Genomic DNA, 19,228 nt, shown 5'->3' with positions numbered 1-19,228 from the left:
ATCAGAATTAAGAAATTAGATTAAGCCCTTTGGTTTTCTCTTCTTTAAGTGGAGTCACACTGCAGTGCGGGGCCCAGGGGTTACGGGAGGTATCAGAGGGGACTAATTGTCAAGGTTATGACTCAGTGAATGATTGATGTGGGGCCAGGCTGTTTTTGTCAGCCTGTCAGGTGGCTGGAATGTTTAATGTTCTCATTATTGGTTGCTCTGTTGTGTATATTTCTCTGTCAGCGCCGCTGAGCCATCTGAACTGCCAGAGCACTTCAAAGGCCTGCAGGTCATTCGTCTTCTTCCTGACGTCCTGAATGTTCAGCCTCAGCTGAGTGCTGGTGATTTGTTATGACCCGAGAGCCAGCTGACAGACAGGTCTCCTATAAAAAAAAAACAACATTCACCCATTTCCCTTTTGTCGTGCAGGGAAAGCATCGCTGCTCCTGTAATGGGGGAGACGACTGCCACGGGAGGCTGGCACCTGACAGTTGTGTCATCTCACTAATTTGCAGACAGGGTGACACGAAGTATTCTTTCTTACCTCAGTGTGGATTTTAGTTCTGGTGTCACAGACTCTTACAGGTCACCATCTGTTGTGGAACGCCACAGGGAAAGCGGCTGAGGAGAGATCACTATATTAAGGCACAATTTCATATTCATCGTTAGCCCGGGTCCCCATTATATGCCATGTGACGGCACTGAACAGAGAGCATCATGGGAGGGATGCTGATGGCTGCAAAGTCAGTCATGCAGGGAAAGTGAGAATTGAGATGCTAAAGACAGGAGGAGGGAAAACAGTATCCAAAATCACAATTCTTTTCCCAGGCCCTTTACAAGATTGATTGTTTTCTGCTGATCTAATTTTGGATCATACGAAAACAACCGATTTGTCTTAAAGAAAAATGATGTGCCACATGGTGCAGATGGAAATTTTGTTGAAAGCCGAAAAAAGATTAAAGAGAAACTCTGCTCCTCAGCCCTAATTACGAGCTGTAGATTACTCTGTCGATTTAACCAGATGGCAGACTCGATTCTGCAGGCCTGCCTGTATATTAATGAACAGCAGTCTGTTATATTTGACTTAGGTAAGTGAAATGTCCATCACCTGTAATGGTCTGCCAGCTGGCATTATGCATTTTGCACCACTTTGGGTCCACGCGGCATTTTTCATTTGCGGCGTTATCGAGCAAACATTTTTGCTCCCTACTTTCTATCATTGTCACTGTTCTTGTAAATATATAGGATAGATTTATTTTTTTCCACCAGGAAGAAAAGTCTCCGTGTTGTGTCCGCTGCTAATTTCCTCTCATAGGTCACGGCAATAATTCTGGCACTAAAACTGTCATGCTGGGCAAGGCGCACAAGTTCAATAGTAACTTGATTAAGTTAGCCTGTCGACATGACTGCAAACAGTGCAATACAGTATGTTAACAAACCTAATAATGTGGAAGGGGGGAGATGGAGTGGAAGGCATGGCTGCACAATTTTTGGCCGGCCACGTGTCTGATACGAGCTGCTGACCTTAAGGAACAGCTTCAGTTTATTGCTAATGCAAAACTTAATGCTTTCTTTGTTGTCTTCCTCTGTTTGCTCGCCAAATAAGTTAAAAAATAAATAAAAATTAATGGCAGATCTTCCCGATTAATGTGTTTAGGAAAGAAAAAGAAGAAGAAACTGATTGTTTTTGTCTCAGAACGTCACTTTGAAGAGAAGGCCGAAAACCAAAAGAGACAACGAACACATGTTTGCCAGGCCGAGCACCCAGAAACTCCCTCCGTGAATACGCCGAGCCTAATTTTAAACCAACAGCAGGGGAACTTTGGCTGCGTTTCCCAACCAAAGAGCACGAACAGCGAGGAAGCACAATGCCAGTGTGTCATACATTTAAACATGGTTAAATTAAAGGCTGTTTACTGTGCGCAGAGGCCATTCATCTTACTCAATGTTAGTCTGGTTCTTGCAAATTTGTCAGTAAGAGCTTCCACATGCCAAGACGAAAGAGGAGGGGAAAAGTTGGGGTTATCAGAGGCGGGTTTTTATAGCGTGTCTCTTCAGTCAGCCTGCAGTTAATTAGCCACCTCCACACAATAAGGCCATAAGTGATTAATCACCCGGACCCCGGCAGAAGTCGACTCGCTGTGAGCAAGACGTTTGGAGACAAAAAGTTTGCCGTCTATGACAGACTTCAAAATGGCCCCTGTCAGTGGTGTGTAAATTATAGAGCATGTTGAGTGCTGAAAGACAAGAGCCCACTGTTTAACTCACTGTTGCTCTTTCCTTTGCTTTGTGTGTTGACAGACTCTTCAAGGGAAAATTCCCCTTTTCTCCCTTTCCCATTGGCTGGCTTCTAGCTCAAAAAGGCACGCATTTTTTTTTTTTTTTTTTTTGTGTGTGTGTGTGAGTGAGTATAGAACACACACATGCCAAGCCTTCCACATTAAGATAATCTCAGCGTACCAACTCATTTCCTTTATTTTGTGATGTTGCTCGAGGGTTAATAATAGAAGACAAGCTCCAAAGGTCAAAGGCTCACAAAGACTCAGCTTTAACTTTGTGCTTCTACCGTTTACTTTGCTTGTCAAAGGCAGGAAATGATGGAGTGATGATAAATATGGGGCTTGTTTGGAGAGGCAAAAGCCTTTCTCCTGCAAAAATAAACCACCGTGTTTCTCTGAAAGATGGAAGACACACTTCTCAGCTGGGTGAACACGCAAAAGGTCATTGGTTTTTCCTTTCGTGCCTGTAAACGGAGTCCTGCTTGCTTTTCCAGAGCACCGAGGAAGGTTTATTCAAAGCAGTAAATGTTTATGTAGCGATGGGGAAATCCCTTGATTGGATCATTAATATTGCTGACGAAAGGGTGTTAAATTCATTATGTGACGGCAACACGTGTTTGAGGGCTGGTTGATTTATGTATCTGCGTGAGCTGATTTGGAAAAAAAGACATTTTCATACATGACTGTGGGCGTTTTGTGAGGGAACGTCAGCTCGGCGTAGCAGCGATGGCGTCCACTGCCTTCAACGAGAACTTGCCACGGAAAGTGCAACACATGGCGCGCAGCTGTGCTGAGGTGACCATTTTTTCAATGTTGGCATGCGTGTCTCCCAGGGTGTACTGCGCCGGCCTGTTCCTCCTTAGGTGATAGGCTGTGGCTCTTGATTTTGGTGTGGTTCAAAGCAGAACAGGTGGGCCCTTCCCCGTGATTCAGCACGGAGTCACTAAGCCAGAGTCTCCTGGCTGCATTTTTCTTTCAGACGTGTGGAAAAGACATCATCTGTCACATGGAAACAGATGGGTAGACTTCATCATGGTGAGATAGAAAGTTATGTGAAAAGAAATAAGTACATCCAATGGAAATTTTCAGCACAACCACAAAATTAGCCGATTCCATCACTGAGTTTATATAATAGCCGGACTGGTACTTATAGTGATTTTCAAACCGTATTCACACAAATACTCACAGTTCAGTGGGTGCATCAGGCACATCTTAGGGTTCGCTGTCTTGCCTGAGGATACTTAAAAATACAGACTGATGGAGCCAGGGATTGAAACAACAACATGCCAACTGGTTGATGACCCACAGCCTGCTCATTTTGCAACTAGGAATTTTTTAAATTTTGGACAGAAGATATCTAAATAGAGATAATGTTAAAAAAAGCAGCTACATCTTGGCATCAGAAGTAATCATTTTGCCATTTACCAGAAATAACTACTTGTATAAATTTTGCATACTTGTCTTCCAGTCTTTGGCATCTGTCGGGTAAATCTTTTGCTCACTCTTCCTTGCAAAATGGCAAGATTCCTAGTTGCAATTTTTTTTTCTTGCATGTCGTTCCTCATGTTCTTTGGGGATTTGTTAAGAATCATTACCCTGCTGAACAGTCAGTTTTCAGTTCAGCTTCAGGACTGATTGGCCCCACGTGATCTTAAACACTTGTTTTAGTTGAATCGGTGACTGCAAGCCGCCTGCACCTCAAGGCAGTGAAACAACCCTGAATCATAACATGCTTTGCAGGTGGTATTAGGTTCTTCTCCTGAGAGGCTGTCTTCGATCTGTGCCAAATGTCTTTGCTGTTACTGCAGCCACAGAATTCCATCTTTAATGCATTTGTCTGGAGCACACTCCTCCAAAAAGCCTGATCTTTGCTTAATTGTTCGCTGTCAAATTGTAGTCTTGCTCTAACGTTCCTTGTTCTCCTGGTGCGCCTTCCATGCAGGTCAGATTTGTGCTTTCTGTTTCTGATCGCAGACACCAACAGCTGTGAGAGATACCTGCAAACTCAGCAGATTAGGAAGTTCTTGGAGACTTTTTGTGTTTTGTTTTTTTTTGTTTTTTTGCAAAGAGTCTGTTTTTGGGATGAATTTGTCTTTGGCAATTCAGTGATTTATTGCAAATAATTTGAAGATCCTTTTAAATCCTTTCCCAGACTCAGACTTCTGAAGCAACCTCTTTAGACTTTGGCATGATGACACCACACACTTCAATAGCAAGAACACCACATGTCTGAGGTTTAAATAAGGCAGGTTCTGCCTGTCACTCCCAAAAGACGTTATTACCATTGGCACAGACCTGGAACCCCTGATTCTAATTTTATGGATTTTGAAGGTTTGTTGAATGCAGGAGTGTACTTCTCCATGTGACTGACATGCTTTTAAAAAAAATGTTTTTAAATATGGAAGATTAGCTATTTGTTTCGTACCTTTTATTAATAAGCACTCTTTCAAATAGGATCAAATGTTTGCTTCTTCATTTCTGCTGAAAAAGGAAAATATCAGTTTTGATCGGGCTTACTTAATTTGCAACTGTTATGTGAAGCCCACTAACACGGTTAATGTAATAAACACTAATATAGCCTATCAATAATCTGTGTCCAGAGAAAATACAGGATAAGGGATTCAAAACGCTGACAGAAACACTGATGCTGAATGAGACCACAAAGGCTGGAGATCGTGCTACAACACTCATAATGCAGATAGCTTAAAAGGAATCGCTACTTTAGATATTAGCTTGTTTCTTCCTCTTAAAACAGAAAGAAAATCTACAGTATTGTTAGTGAGTTAGCACTGCGGACCATTCACACACCTCCAGGGTTTTGCTGTTTGGGTTGACGACATATTAATGTAAGTTTTTTCTTTCTTTTTTGTCCTTTAATTTGAATTCAAAACTAAAGACGGGAAATTAGAATATCATTTCTGATAGCAACAAAATGCTGTTCACTTCATTGGTTCAGGATTATTTGAAAGTCCATCCATTTGTACAGTTCAGGGTGGCGGGTCAAGGGCTGGATCCTGTTCCAGCTATCACTGGATGAAAGGTGTGGTGCACCCTTGACAGGTTGCAAGCATAGAGACAACCATTCACACCTACAGCCGATTTAGAATCATCAGTTAAACTGAGAAACATGTCTGTGGGAGGAAGCACGAATATCAGGAGGGACAACAACAGGCACACTTCCCAGCTGGCCAGTGGATTCAAACCTAGGGCCTTCATACTGTGAGGGGAGAGGGCTAACCACTACACCACTAAGCCACCTATTTTTTTTTTTAGTTAGGAAAAACAACTTAACAACGCAAAGCAAATAAGCACGTCTACATTTAATCTAGTCACACGCACAGGCTTTTAGGCCCATCCTTAAATTTAAACCAGCTCATTAACCACTGCTAATAAAATTGAACTGAAACTGAATCATTTATTAGCGGGTTTATCTGCTTGTGAAGATGTGTGAATTTCTTCAGCAGAGTCAAACATCAATCAGCCTTCGAGCAATAAGTTCAGAGATCGTGACCCAATTTGTTCACATCATATTAATGTGCTGTTTGTAAATGAAAAAAGATGCATCACATATGATCTACGCCGACTCCGTGGCTGACTGGTCGCGGTGCTGAAATATAGGTTAGCAGCTTTATTACCATCTATCACTGAGCTATGTTTAGGCCTCATCTACATGAAGGATTGCTGGATTTGATGAATATGACATCTGACCATTAATGATGGTGATTTTATTGCTGGAGAACAGCCTGATTTACTGAGGATGGATAATGACACTGCTGGCTTGATTTAGTTGATTTGTTTTAAGGGGGCTGATTAAATAGTTAGGCCTCACTTTATTTCATGCTCTCTGCTTCATGGCTTCATTACAGCAATCACAAAAGCTGTGGAAACGTCCCACATCTGGTGTCATCGTAAATCTTTGTTTAGCGAGCGCCTCGCTGGTATCAGGAGCTCATTTATCTTCGTTAATGAAACAATAATCCATGACCGCATGATTGAGAAGATTCAGCATGTTTTGATGAGCCCAAAAGATTTTGTATCTGAGCACACGTTTGCGCGCGCGCGCACACACACACACGTACTGTAGCTGCAGCACCAAGTGGTGTTTTTTTCTTGTTCTTTTTTTTTCTTGCTTCTTGTTACTAAAACTTAATAAAATAAAAACAGCAGATGCTCACAGAAGCCTCTGTAACTTCAAAGGTTTTGCAGCTATTGCTTCTCTATCCTTGGGCCCTTTTAAAAACCCCATTATGAGCCTCATGGTGAGACCAGAAGCAAAAACACAGTTGTGAATAAAAGGGAGTATATTCAAAATTCTGCCATAAATGTCAGTCGGATATTATACATCTTCCCCAACTTTAGGAATAAAATAAAGTTGGGGAAGTTAAATAATTAATTATATATATAGTCAAACTAACACAGCAAAAACAAACAAGATGTTACCGGAGGGAAAAAAAATCCTCTTATTGTAAATTAAAACTGTTGACCTGATTTAACCCTGTCCTATACTTAAAAATAAAAAGGGAGCCTTAAAATAAAATAAATAAATGTAAAAAAAAAACAACCCACTAAACAGCTGTCTTATACTCTTCAGGTAAATCAAACGCCCTCATGAAACATTTATCTCCCACCAAAAAATAAATAAATAAAATAAATCGATGCCAGTTCTGTAAGAAACTGCTCTGATTGATTTTCCACGTCCATCACTCCGTCACGCACTCAGCTCTGGCAGCCCCCTAATCCCTCTGAGTAAGGCACATTTTAAAATAACTTTTTGCTTTACAAAAGCCCACCAGTCCACAATAAATCAAATAAACAATAAACTCCACATTACTCTAAAGAAAGAAAGAAAAAGGTTCCTAACTGTATTTAACTTGCAAAGACGCTTTTCTCCTGTGTAAAAATAATGCACATTGAGGCTTTTGAAATTTTATATTATAATTATTTTTTATTTTAGTCACGCTTGAAGCTATCGCAAATAAATACACTGATCCCCACCTGGATCCAATCCCTGCATTAAGTACAATATAAAACTCATTGGGCCTAAATCTCCTTTATAAATGTGTAATTCTCTGTCACTACTGATATCCTAAGGCCGATGCTGTCGTCAGTCTTTGTCCATACAAGGCGTACGGGGAGTAATATGGTCCGGTAGCCGCGGGCACGGGCACCGGGGCCCCGGGAGTGGGCAGGGGGCTCTTTGAATACGGGTGGTAGCGACTGCTGAGTCCGAGGGGGTGGTGAGGGCCCCTGAGGGCCAGCGCGCTCGGGCTGCTCGGGCTTCCGTTTGGAGGCATGTGCATGTGACAAGCCATAGCAGCAGCAGCAGCAGCGTTAGCAAGAGAAGACGACCCCGGGTACCCAGATATCAACTTCTCCGTGCCGGCAAACGCCGTGTGAGTCCGCAAGTGGCTGAGGAGCTCCTCGGAGGATGAAAAGCGTTTATCGCAAGGTCCGTTCGCCGACACCCAGTTGCACACGTGGGGCAGGGGGTCGTTGGGCAGCATAAACCCGTAAGGATATAAGGGATGTCCGCTGAAAGAAGGGGTCGTGGAATGCACGCCGTGTAACGGGTGCGTCGGGTACATGAGCGGGTATCCAGACTTGAGCGCCGAGGCAGCTGCCGCAGCTGCCGCAGAGTCATGTGCGCAGTTAGCGCTGGATGCGCCGGACAAATGGCTCGTGCAGTGGTAACTCAGGCAGTAGGGGTCTCGACACAGACTAGCAGACATTAGAGACGGTGGGGATGCTCCAGCCAAGGGGCTCGTTCCCGCTTTGCTGCATCCCAGCGAGCTGGCAGCAGCAAACTGTGCGCTTAAAAGCTGGCTGCTGGATTTGGTGGGGTCAAGGGTCATTCCAGGAGGGAGAAACGGCTGCGGATAACCCGCATATGCACCGGCTAAACTTCCAGGATAGGAAATACCAGCAGGCGGTAAAGGAAAAACTGTATGACCGGGTTTATAGGGGGAGACAGGGGCCACCAGCCCGGAGCCGAGGACGGATGATGATGACGAAGTTACAGATATGGAGTCTGATGTAACAGCCTTGGATCCAGATGTGTTTTCTTGTTGCTGGTTGCCGTCAGAGGTAATCCCACTTATCCCGTGGCTGCCGTTGCTCTCCGTCGTAGTGCTTTTATTGCTATCAGACTCCTTCTTTTCCTCCTTGTCCCCCGCTTTGCCTTCAGATGGCAGAGGAGAAACGGAGGTGCAGGAGCCGGGGCTGCCTGTCCTGGGGGTGAACGGCTGGCAGGTGGCGCTAGGCACTCGGAAACTGGTTTTATCTCCACTGAGGCTGCTGCTCGAGTCCTTCTTCTCTGATGATTTTGAGTAAGGTTTGAAGCTCGATTTGTCGTCGGCTCCGATGTCGCTCATCTTCAGCGGGCCGGATTTGGCCTCCTTGTCGCTAGATCCATTGGAGGTTACAGAGGACAGCTTGGAGGAGGACGGCGGATCCGGTTTGCCGATCTGAGAGCACGTTTGGGCCAGGAGGGCCAGCGGACTCTTCTTGGCATCCAGCTGAGAATTCGAAACAAACACAACGTTAAAAAATTCACGAAAACACTCACACGTACATGTAATATTTTGCAATAAATAGTAACATATGACCGTTTCGCGCATTTTACGCACTGCGCATAAAGTTATCTCGGGATGAAACTCAAAACAACTCAGCATAATAGGTATGTAAAGGAGGAAGGCGCACACACGTAGCTGATCTACATTAGGTGGAAGATAAGATTGTACAACACGACGGAATGACGTTTAAAATATTGGCATCAGTTTGCATAAAAAGGTCGTTAAAGTCTGAAGTGAGTAGAACATCGAGAGTACGGTTTATTCTACTGTATTTCAACACATAGCCTAAATAAAAATCTTGACCACAGTTTGTCCACTCGTGTCGGGGTGGGAGCTCTGGTGTCCTGCAATTTCGGAGTGAACACGCAGTAGTTTGAGAATAAGCGAATAAAAATAACGTGTTTTATTTTAACCGCTGTAGCGCTTACCTCGATGGGACTGATAGGAGTGGACGGTAACGGCTGTAGGTACTCCGGGTGTAAAATGTGTCCTGCCCGTGCCGTAAGCATTTTCAAAACCTTTATGGGAAGACGACTGGCTTGTCGAGTAGGGTCTGCGGGAGAGACGGAGTTGTAGACGGATAGTTGGCTTATCTTCACTGCTCCCTTCTCCCCCGAGGAGCCGCTCTCCCACGCTAGATTTGTGCTATTTCTCAGGACAGAGACCGTGGGCGATGTGATCATGACCCAATTCTCCTATAAATGGTTGAAAAATGCCATGGGTAGGGTTAAGAAAGCCAGCACTCAAAACGTCTGACGGTTGGAGCCGCTGCCAGAAATAAAAGAAAATCACTGTTAAATCCTCGGAAGAGACGCGGAGTTTGTGAGCAGAATCCGTGCGCTTCTCAGCCTCGTTGCTTCATCTCCGGCGTCGCTCTAACACTGTGGCTGTGGGTCCGAGAGCAGGCACGGTTTACGTGGGTTGCGGGCAGGAGGGATCACTCCGCCTCCTCACTAGCAGCATCTGAATCAGTCCGCGGATTGCTGCCCCCCAATCAAAAAGAGATGCCGATGTGATCAGAGGGTCGAGGTAATGTGACGTTTCCTGCTCACACGGGTGTCTGTTTCATATTTCCCCCACTCCGAGCGCTTTTAATTTCCAGACTTTACACGCGCCTTTTGCGTAATTGGCACTTTGACGCATGCGCTGCACCTGCATCCTGTGTGGGTTTTTTATTTATTTATTATTATTTTTTTTGGGGGGGGGGGGCAGGGAATAAAGATGACAAAGATTATGAAACGATTTGTTTTGAAACGTTTGTACAGCCGACATTTATTTCCCCTAAAGAGAAGAGTAGGAGTGGACAAACTATCACCTGCGGCTAAAATCTGCTTTAAAATCTGCATCTTCTTTGCATAACTAGACTGCAGTTAATAGAGGAGACGGTCTTTGGACCCAGTTACTCAAAACAATAAAAAGTAATAAAGCGAGGGACTTGTAAGGTCACATCCCCTGCCTACAGTGTGCGACATCTATCGCCATGTTCGGCAACTTTCTCCCTCAATCACAGCCTGTCATCTGTCAGTTCCCTGTCCTGCCAGTCAACTGTCTGCAGATTTATTTTATTTATTTATTTATTTTTTGCCTCTTCTCAGCCATGCTCAGGTCAAAAGCTGTAAAGTGAATCCACGAGAAGGGCAGATAATACGTGTTGTATTATCTCCCCTAACCGCTCCATCACCGCACAGGGCCGCTTTACACCGCCTGGTCTGGTCAAACTAAAAACAGCAATTTGTTTAATTGGAGATAAGCTCCAAGGTATTTTTATATGGCGCTGTAATTCTGCTACAGACGCTGATTTAATAGCATGTAATTTTTCCAAGTGATTATCATTATTATATATTTTTTTTCTGGGTGTAGGAAATTAAAAAATACACCTCCACATTTCTTCCGCACTCATGCCAAAAATCCTTCTTTTTGTTCCAAGAGCGCTTAAAAAACTCTCTTGTGGCTGCCATTAATCATTAAAGAGTCCACATTTCTTCCCATCGAAATAGACCCACTTATCTTATTACTCAATAGCCTATAAATGTCTTGCTGATCAGGCGAAAGTTAAACATATGCAAGTGTTTTTTGATTGATAAAAGGGGTGCTGTTTTCGGCAACGGCTGTCAGGCTCTGACACAGCGCTTTGAGTTATTAGGGCAGAGAAGGGCGACCATAAATTTCGACCGTCAGGCAAAAGCTCCTTTATTGTGGACGTGATGGATGGCTCGCAGCGGCAGACACCAAATTCTCGGCTTTATCCTTAAATGGCTTCGCATTTTTTTTCCGTCGCCGCAATTCATTACTTTGAAACAGAAAGCTTGAAATCTCCCGCTAGTATTTCACACAAGGACACATTTATGAATCACCCGGAATCCATGCAAATACAAACGTTTACAAGCAGGGCTGGGTACCTCTAGTTGGTGATTACACCGTAAGAAAGCATATCTCTGGGCTTTACCATTAAATGTTAAGGGTTTGTTTATTTTTTAAAGGACTAAGTCACGTTTTCTTCTACAAAAGTTCCCCCCAGCTCACATTTAATAACGAATTCAGCAAAAATGTCTGAACTTTAAGTTCTGCAAATAAAAAAAAAAAGAAATCTGGTTTAATTCACCCCGTTCTTTTTGCATCCATTTCTTCATTAAAGCATCTTCTCTGGCCTTTATTAAAAATATCCAAAAACATAGCCCTAATTTATCATCTGAAATTAGATATTTAATCCATGTGTTTTAGAAACACACATTTAGTAATGATCCTTAGAAACAGCTTTTCTATTTTTCCGAGTTCTATTCTGTTAACCATTAGGACCACGCTTATCTTTTGCCTTAATGGGCAAAGAAAATACAAAGAAATGCATCTTTCACATCGCTTTGACAATTTTTATTCGCTTCTACATTTTGCCCATCAAAATATTTTTTATTGAGGATTCATGTGGAAGTAAAATAAGCGAGATCAGAGGTGAAGACTTTCTTCTGTCCTCTTTGTGGCACTTTTTGTGTTTTTAGTTTAGCTTTTAGTCCTCGTTTTATTCTCAGATAGTGGTTTTTCTGTGCTGAAGCACTGGAGACGACTTGACAATTTATATCTGGGGATTATTAAAAATGGAAAACAATGGCAATTAGGGTCACCCTGTCAGGAGCTTCTATCATGACTGTATTGTATAATGTATAATTATATAATGGGTATTGCATAATTCAGTTTTGCAGGCTGATGGATGGTCTGCACAACAGGGTTGATTAGACAAAAGCATGCTTATAATATATTTCAGATGGTTTTATATAATTTTTTGTCTTTTTATTAAAAAAAAAATGGAATGACAACCAACATCGTGAGTAAGTGTAAAAAGTGGTGTTTTTTTAAAGCAGCTTTCCTTCCACCCTTTCAGACACTTCAGAGGTCACAAGCGAAAGAATCGCCCGAAAAGTGCGAAGGTAAGTGCGTGCTCCACTTTTGATATTATGCTCCCTTTATGCTTGCACGTGTACGTTGAGCTAATCACAAGAGACAAGTAACTGAATCTGTTGGAAAAAATGACAAAAACTCAGGTGCCCTGACATATAGCTTTCAAAAAGAGGATATGGTCGATAAATGCGGCATTATAATGTCGAGCAAATGGAATAAGAAATTCCCTCGACATGACATGAAAATTCACCTTGTGGCAGGCGGCGCAGGGCACGCCGCGTCAGCAGCCAGACAGGCCGACTGGATCTGACAGGTAAAAAGGGGAGATGATGGTTAGAAGGTGCTATTGTTTCATGCCGCTTTCTTGACCTGTCAGGTCTTGGCGCAGAGGCCTGGATCGAGGACCTCCTTGTCACATGAAAACAGCCTTAAAAGGGCCGTTATCCAGACTATGGTGATTGCTCCTGTTTAATTGATTTGCTTTGCAGTGAGGCCTGTCACATTAATAATGGTTAAGTACAGCCCCAGTGTGTCACCCAGAGTGGTGCGTCTATCGGGAAATTAACAGCCTTAACTAACTGCTGTCTGTGAAGCAAGCGCTGTAAGATCATACGAGACGGAGCAGTTTTATACTCGGGGTGAAGCTATGGTACTTGGTACATAAGTGCTCTCTGTTGATATGCAGCAGCTCTACATTTTCCTTCTTTGTCTTTGGTCTTCTTATACATTTTTAAACCTGCCATAGTGACTTCTTCATTTAAGTAGCTCTCTCCCACTTTCTATACATATATATTTCTATACATATGGGCATATTATATCCCCATCTCCTTATGAGCTACCATCTAGAGTGAAACAGAGAGCCACACTGACAAGTAAATGGTACTGAGTGAATAAAACTCAGATTATGCTCTCCACCTCTTCACAGGAGTCTTTGACAGGTTGCACTAGACATTAAGTCTCTCTGATATTTCCATGACTGACTGACAGTTTGAAATTGCTCCCATCACCTTGATAGCATGGTAATGCACCTTGCATGTGGACTGTCTTTAAAGTGCAGGAAATTAGACTCCAAGTTGAGAGTCCCCTTTCAAGCAAATATGACAAGAAAATAGACTGCTTTTCTTCTACGCCCAGAGAGAGAAAAAAGGGACCCACAGAAGCTGGCACAGAATAAGAGGTTATAGGCGAATGTGTCAGGAAGTATTACGGATATTATGTGTTTAAGACAGGACATTTCAGATACTTAGAAGTCATACCCATTCCCCTTGACTACACCCAAGATATTTTCCTCGCCCCCACCCACCCACACACACGCCCCAATCTGAGTGTCAAATACTGCAGCGCTGACTTCATTTGCAAGCTCTCAACTCGGAGCTGACACGAAGAACTTATGCCGTTTCGCCGGAAGTCAGACGACAGGAGCGCAGCATGACTGAGAGAGTTAGAAAAGTTGAGGTGCAGCCAAGATCGTGGCAGTGAAGGGTCTTTTTCACTTTGTCTTCTCAATTAGTTAAAGCTGGTCAGGAGTAGAAAGTAAAGCCCGTGGAGATTATATGCTGTCGTCCACTTGCCATCGGGAAGGTGAGGATCCTGGCAGCTTGTAGTCATGCTGTAAAGAAGAGTTAACTTCACCTAACCTTCATGTTAGCGTCGGGAACCAGTCGCTCAATTCAATCTGACAGCTGCCATATTATTGGTACAGAACTTTGTGGAAACTTCAAGAAGCGCCTGTGAGATCCACTGTACTGTACTTTATTAGCGTTAAGAAAACAAGGAAAGCACTCATGAGATTATGGCACGCAACTTGGTCGGGCTTATTTATTTTGCCGAATTTCTTGTTTGTCGGAAAACCATTTCCAAAAATCAAGATATTAATGCATTTGCAAGGATATAAAACAAACAAACAAACCAAGAAAAGAGCTTAATGAATTGTTTATCGTAACTTAAGAATTCCTGTTGTGTTTTGACGCAATTAATCGATCATTTGCAGTAATACTTCTGGACACTGTTCATAATGTTTGCAGTGCAATCAATGGAAAATTTCCACATGGACATACACCGACGTGTAGATTTAATTTATGGCGCCTAAGTCATGGTGAAAACATACAGGTAGCGTGTTATGATGCTGGAGGCACTGTGCAGGTTGGGATGAATGTCTGTGATGGGCAGATTATTCAGACTAAAGTAGGCCTTAAGAATGATCTTGTCACATTTCACAGGCAGGATTAGGGCTGCACAGGAGGAGCGCTTCAGTCGGGAATTAGCGTCATGTGGTCGGCTGGAGACAAGCATGCAAGGTATTCGCCGAGACAGGCTTGGACACTTACTGCTCCATTTGTCTACTTAGCGATCAAATACCAAGGTTGATGGTTATTTCCTTGTCATTTATGGTTTATGTGATATGTGTTCATTTATATGTATTTTCATTTTTATTTATTTCTTTTGCAAAACCTTGTCACTTCTAGAGATCACGACACCTTTGTAAGCACCGAAACCTGGTTCAGTATCCTCGCTGATACCTATATTACACGCATTTAAACATATGAATTTACAGAATCTCGGATACAACAAATGCCATCTTGATGTGCAACCCATAGCGGCACCTACTATATTTATGTCTTTGCATTTTAAATGGAAGTGAGAGTGAGTGTCTTCAGGCGATCAGAATGAGCTATTACCACGATGATTGAAAAGTGAGGGAGCAAGCAAGCCTGACAAATGAAATCAAACTTCATAAGACCTGCCAGTTGTGTCAGTTGTTATCCATATCTCAAGCGCACTATGGTACTGCAACGCAGCGCACTGCCTTCTCATCTGTCGGCTCAAATTCATCACATTCTCGACTGTTTCTTTTAAGTCACAAGTGTCAGTGTGAAGAGGAGTCTTAATTGACAACTGAGTGGCACAGACGCGGACCGCAGCCTTTATTTTGGTGCCAAGAAGGGTTGTGTTGTTTTGATGAGCTATTATTGGCAGAAGCCAGTAGCAGATAGCAGTCGGCCTGGAAATGGGAAGTGACATCAGACAGAGAGGAGCTTGTCATTGTCTTCAGGCAAGTTCAATCTTGCTGGAAGTTGGGAACAGCCTGTTGAAATGTCACTCAGAACACTTTCTTATCTTTTGAGAGGGGAAATTTGGGTTGATCTGGAGAAATTATTTAGACATCTGGCATCGGGTTTTGGAATAGCTAAATAAGGTTGGCGTGGTTTCAAAAAGATGCTTTCTGGTAAATTAGATTTGTTATGTTGAACATCGAAAGCTATCATGAGCCACCAGCCTTCATTTGAAGCTTATTTAAAATCATCAGTCTAAAATTTTGGCATTTTGTTTCTCCACATTGTATTTATTCTTGAAATTTTTCTGGAAGGCGACTATTCAGAGCCGTTTTTACCAGTTATGTACAACATTACACTTTCTCAAATGCAACATAAACTGGAAAAGGTTGCATCGAGAGTTCGAGTCTAGTTTGAGCATACTGGATTCACAGACAAATATCTGCTCTATTTCTATATGAACTCAGTTGAACTACACTGACTTTGTACAGTTGTGGTTAGAGGTTTACATCCATCCATCATGGGCATGTCAAGCTAGATTTTGGGTTTGAACAATTTCTTTGAACTGCTCTTTTTTCAGGTGGAATCATTGTACAGCACATATCTACAGTGGCTTTTATCTTGACAAGGCTGAGGCCTATTAACTTCTCATTAGTTAACTTGATTGACTACAGCTTTGCTGGGTAAAAAAAGATTTGTTTGACAGAAGTCATTGGATTGACCAATACTGAGTCCAAGGAACTCAGTAAAGATCTAAGAAGGAGACTTGTAGATTTACACGAGTCGGGAAGGTCTCTTGGAGTCACTTCTAAACAACTGCAGATTCAAAGATCATTTCAAACAACTGTTAATCATCATAAGTCCAAGTTATGCAGATATGTTGCCACTTTTTCAGTGTCTGAAAGAAGACCCAGATTGTCACCCTCAGATGACAGAAGGATGTTCAGGAACAACCCATGAACCACCAAGACTCTAGCCTGCCATTAACTGTCCATGAGAAAGACGTCCCTTCTCCAAAAACTACACCTTCAAACTTTAGTGACACTAACAGCTGCCCACAGGAACAAACCAAAGACCTTCTGGAGAAACCTTTTATGGTCAGATAAGACATAAACTGAGCTATTTGGCCTCAAGGACATAAGATATGTTTAAAGGAGTAAAAGCGAGACTTCCAAACCTAAGAACAGTGTAACAACTGTCAAAACCTGAAATTTGGACACAATTATTTGTTCCAGCATGACATTAACACCCAGTACACATCAAAACTGGTATTTTGGTAATGGATAAAACAGTCTAACTTTAAACTTCTGGAATAGCCTTCCCAAAAATAGGGAAAACAGATATAGTTAAAGTAAATGTAAAACAAAACACAAACCTTAAGTCTTACACAACCATCCCCAAAGTTTAGATTACTTCTGCCGAGGTTTTGGAGTTACAGTCTGTGACGTCCTGTAGAAATGCGTTAGTCATAGTTTAAACAGTGGAAAAGTTAAATGGGACGTTTTATCAGTAGAAAACAGTTTCAAAGAATTCTTTTCATGGCGATATCTCTGTCTGACACCGAATAACAAAAGCAAGCTTTAGAAAGATGAAGACTGAAGATCACTAGAACGAGATGTTGCTGTTATATAGTCCTATGTCATTTTTAGTCATGGCTGTATGGGGATGATAATGCCAGTTTGTTTGTGGTCTGTAGATCTAGTCCCAGACTGAAATATTTCAACATTATTGGATAGATTACCATGAATCTGGTAAAGCTGTTCATATTTCCTAGAGGAGTACTACTACTGCTGCTATTAACAGTAGACACGAAGTTCCACTCCCACCCATCATACAAGACTAAAGGAGAGCACTAAAGGTAAGCATGTTGTTGTTTACAATTTGAGTATGACATCGTGCTCATTAAAAAAACTAATGTAAACTGTTGTTCTTGGTTCCATAACCAGCACTCTGAGCACATATGGCATTTATAATCAACTCACAGTAAATCAATGAGGCATCTGTAGCATAGAGGCTCAATAGAAGCACTTCATAATCACAATGTCCTCCTCTAACATTCACTCAGCTGGAGTACAGTGTAAATAAATAGCTCTCAGCGCAGTGCATCTTGCTGTACATTGATCATGAGCACGAGACCCCAGGCAACAATGCACAAAAGAAAAATGGCTTCCTTATTTTCACTCATCCGAGGCTCTGTGCAGCCCTTAATAGACAGAATCAGAATGTCTGCTGTGGTGTTGCAGGCTTTATGAGACCATTACCGCTTTTTATTGTGTATCCCAGGACTAATGGCTTTCTATAGTTCCTCTGATTTACGGCCTGTCAGCTTTGTGGCTGTCCATTAGAATGAGAGGTTGACATCAAGCCAGTGGTTGAAGTGCCCAGTGTTAAAAATAAGGAAGTCGCGTCACATTGACGCCAGGCTCCTAAAACCTCCATTCCAAAACACATTCATGGCTGCTTGTTTCCCTGCCTGTTCTGGGCCTTTCATATGCTTCCCTTCTGCTTTATAGATGCTTTTATTAAGCTATTACATAGCATGAATGACACATGTTGTTAGTAGGTAGGAAAATAACATTATGTCAAATCTGTTAAAATGCATTAATATTTAATGAGTGAAGTCAGCTGTGTTAAACTGAGTTTTTATGAATGCTCTATCATAATGCATAAACTTCCCTAGCACTTAAACACATCATTAAATGTTAGCTTGCCATTAGGATTTTATGTTCAGCTTTGGTTTTGTAATGTGTTTAGGTATCCTTTTAGTAAAGTACTGCACAACTCGCTCGCAGTTTCATTGATTGCTGGTGCTGAGGTAAGCGTTATCTGTGACAATGCTAGAACTTAAACTTCTGTGAGTGTTTGGGTTTATTTCAAACTGTGTTCTTGTAGTTTTCTCTAAAATATCAACCAGCAATAATAACAAAGCTTTACTACCTTACTGCTTCGAAGTTTAGGATAATTTCTACATGACTTACGAAATTGGACTTGTTTGTTAAAATGATCAGAAATGATGAATTAAGTTTATATATAACAGTAAATATTTTTAGTGGAATCTATGTAGGTGTACAGGTATTAATTTTTACATTTCACATCGTGCCACCTATTGCAAATTTAGCATGTTAAAATGCTACAAGGTTATTACAAAAGAACAAAACAAGAACTTTTTTCAACTGGCTGGGCAGGGATAGCTCAGTAGGTAGAATGATGGCCCCATGATCGGAAGGTCGGGGGTTTGACTCCACTGAACAGCTACCCTGAGGTACCCCTGAGCAAGGTACCGTCCCTACACACTGCTCCCCGGGCGCTGCATTGGTGGCTGCCCACTGCTTCACTGGGTGAATGGGTTAAATGCAGAGGAGCAATTTCCCTATGGGGACTAACACATACACATTACATTACATTATAAAAACATGAAAACAATTTCATGCAAAGGCGTGTACTACTCCCTTCATGAAACAACTCAAAGTGGCTCTGATTAGAATATAAAGACAAGAGGAAGACCCCGGTGGATAACTAACAAGCGCTTAAGAAAGGGATCCTCACTGATCCTCAGCTGGCAGGTTCATTAAAAAGTAGGCACGAAACACGAGCTAACAGCAACAGTGAAGAGGTGACACCTGCGTGCGGGTCTTCTTGATGGAAGTTCAACAATTTCAACTGTAGAGAGAGAAAGATAAGAAAAAACTAGTACAGGTTAGGGATGCCACTGTGCCAGAAATTTAGAAACAAGTATCCGTACCAGTAGAATCACACGATTTTAAATATCCAGTTTTACACCACAACAAAGGAACCCAAAGAGATTCTCCTATGTCCTTAAATATCAACATTGTATTTTGTTGAAAGACACAAACAGAAATGTTAGCATGGTTCACGAGTAGCCTGCTAATGAGGTGCAGGCATTACATTAGCACATGCATTTTATACCGTAAACCACTGAAACAGT

At 42.2% G+C, this 19,228-nt stretch overlaps 1 protein-coding gene and 1 long non-coding RNA gene across 2 annotated transcripts in view; one reads left to right on the top strand and one right to left on the bottom strand.

Annotated features, from left to right (window-relative positions):
* The window catches only part of LOC146512599 (uncharacterized), a 64,083-nt gene that overhangs the window by 20,525 nt on the left and 24,330 nt on the right, over nucleotides 1-19,228 (top strand). The window contains exon 3 of the long non-coding RNA XR_014875653.1: nucleotides 12,213-19,228. This exon is cut by the window's right edge and continues 24,330 nt beyond it. This is a non-coding gene — a long non-coding RNA (uncharacterized LOC146512599). The remainder of the gene's footprint in view (nucleotides 1-12,212) is intronic.
* Nucleotides 7,193-9,947, bottom strand: LOC146512600 (zinc finger protein 503-like). Its single transcript, XM_085170771.1, has 2 exons — nucleotides 9,268-9,947; nucleotides 7,193-8,782 (listed from the first exon to the last, which is right to left on the bottom strand). Exons 1-2 carry the CDS (start codon nucleotides 9,520-9,522, stop codon nucleotides 7,343-7,345), a joined length of 1,695 nt encoding a protein of 564 aa, XP_085026897.1. The 5' UTR covers nucleotides 9,523-9,947; the 3' UTR covers nucleotides 7,193-7,342.

This window comes from Neolamprologus multifasciatus, chromosome 8 (assembly GCF_963576455.1).
Source record: "Neolamprologus multifasciatus chromosome 8, fNeoMul1.2, whole genome shotgun sequence".
In the NCBI taxonomy this organism is placed as follows: Eukaryota; Metazoa; Chordata; class Actinopteri; order Cichliformes; family Cichlidae; genus Neolamprologus; species Neolamprologus multifasciatus.
This window is presented reverse-complemented; position numbering and strand designations above follow the sequence as displayed.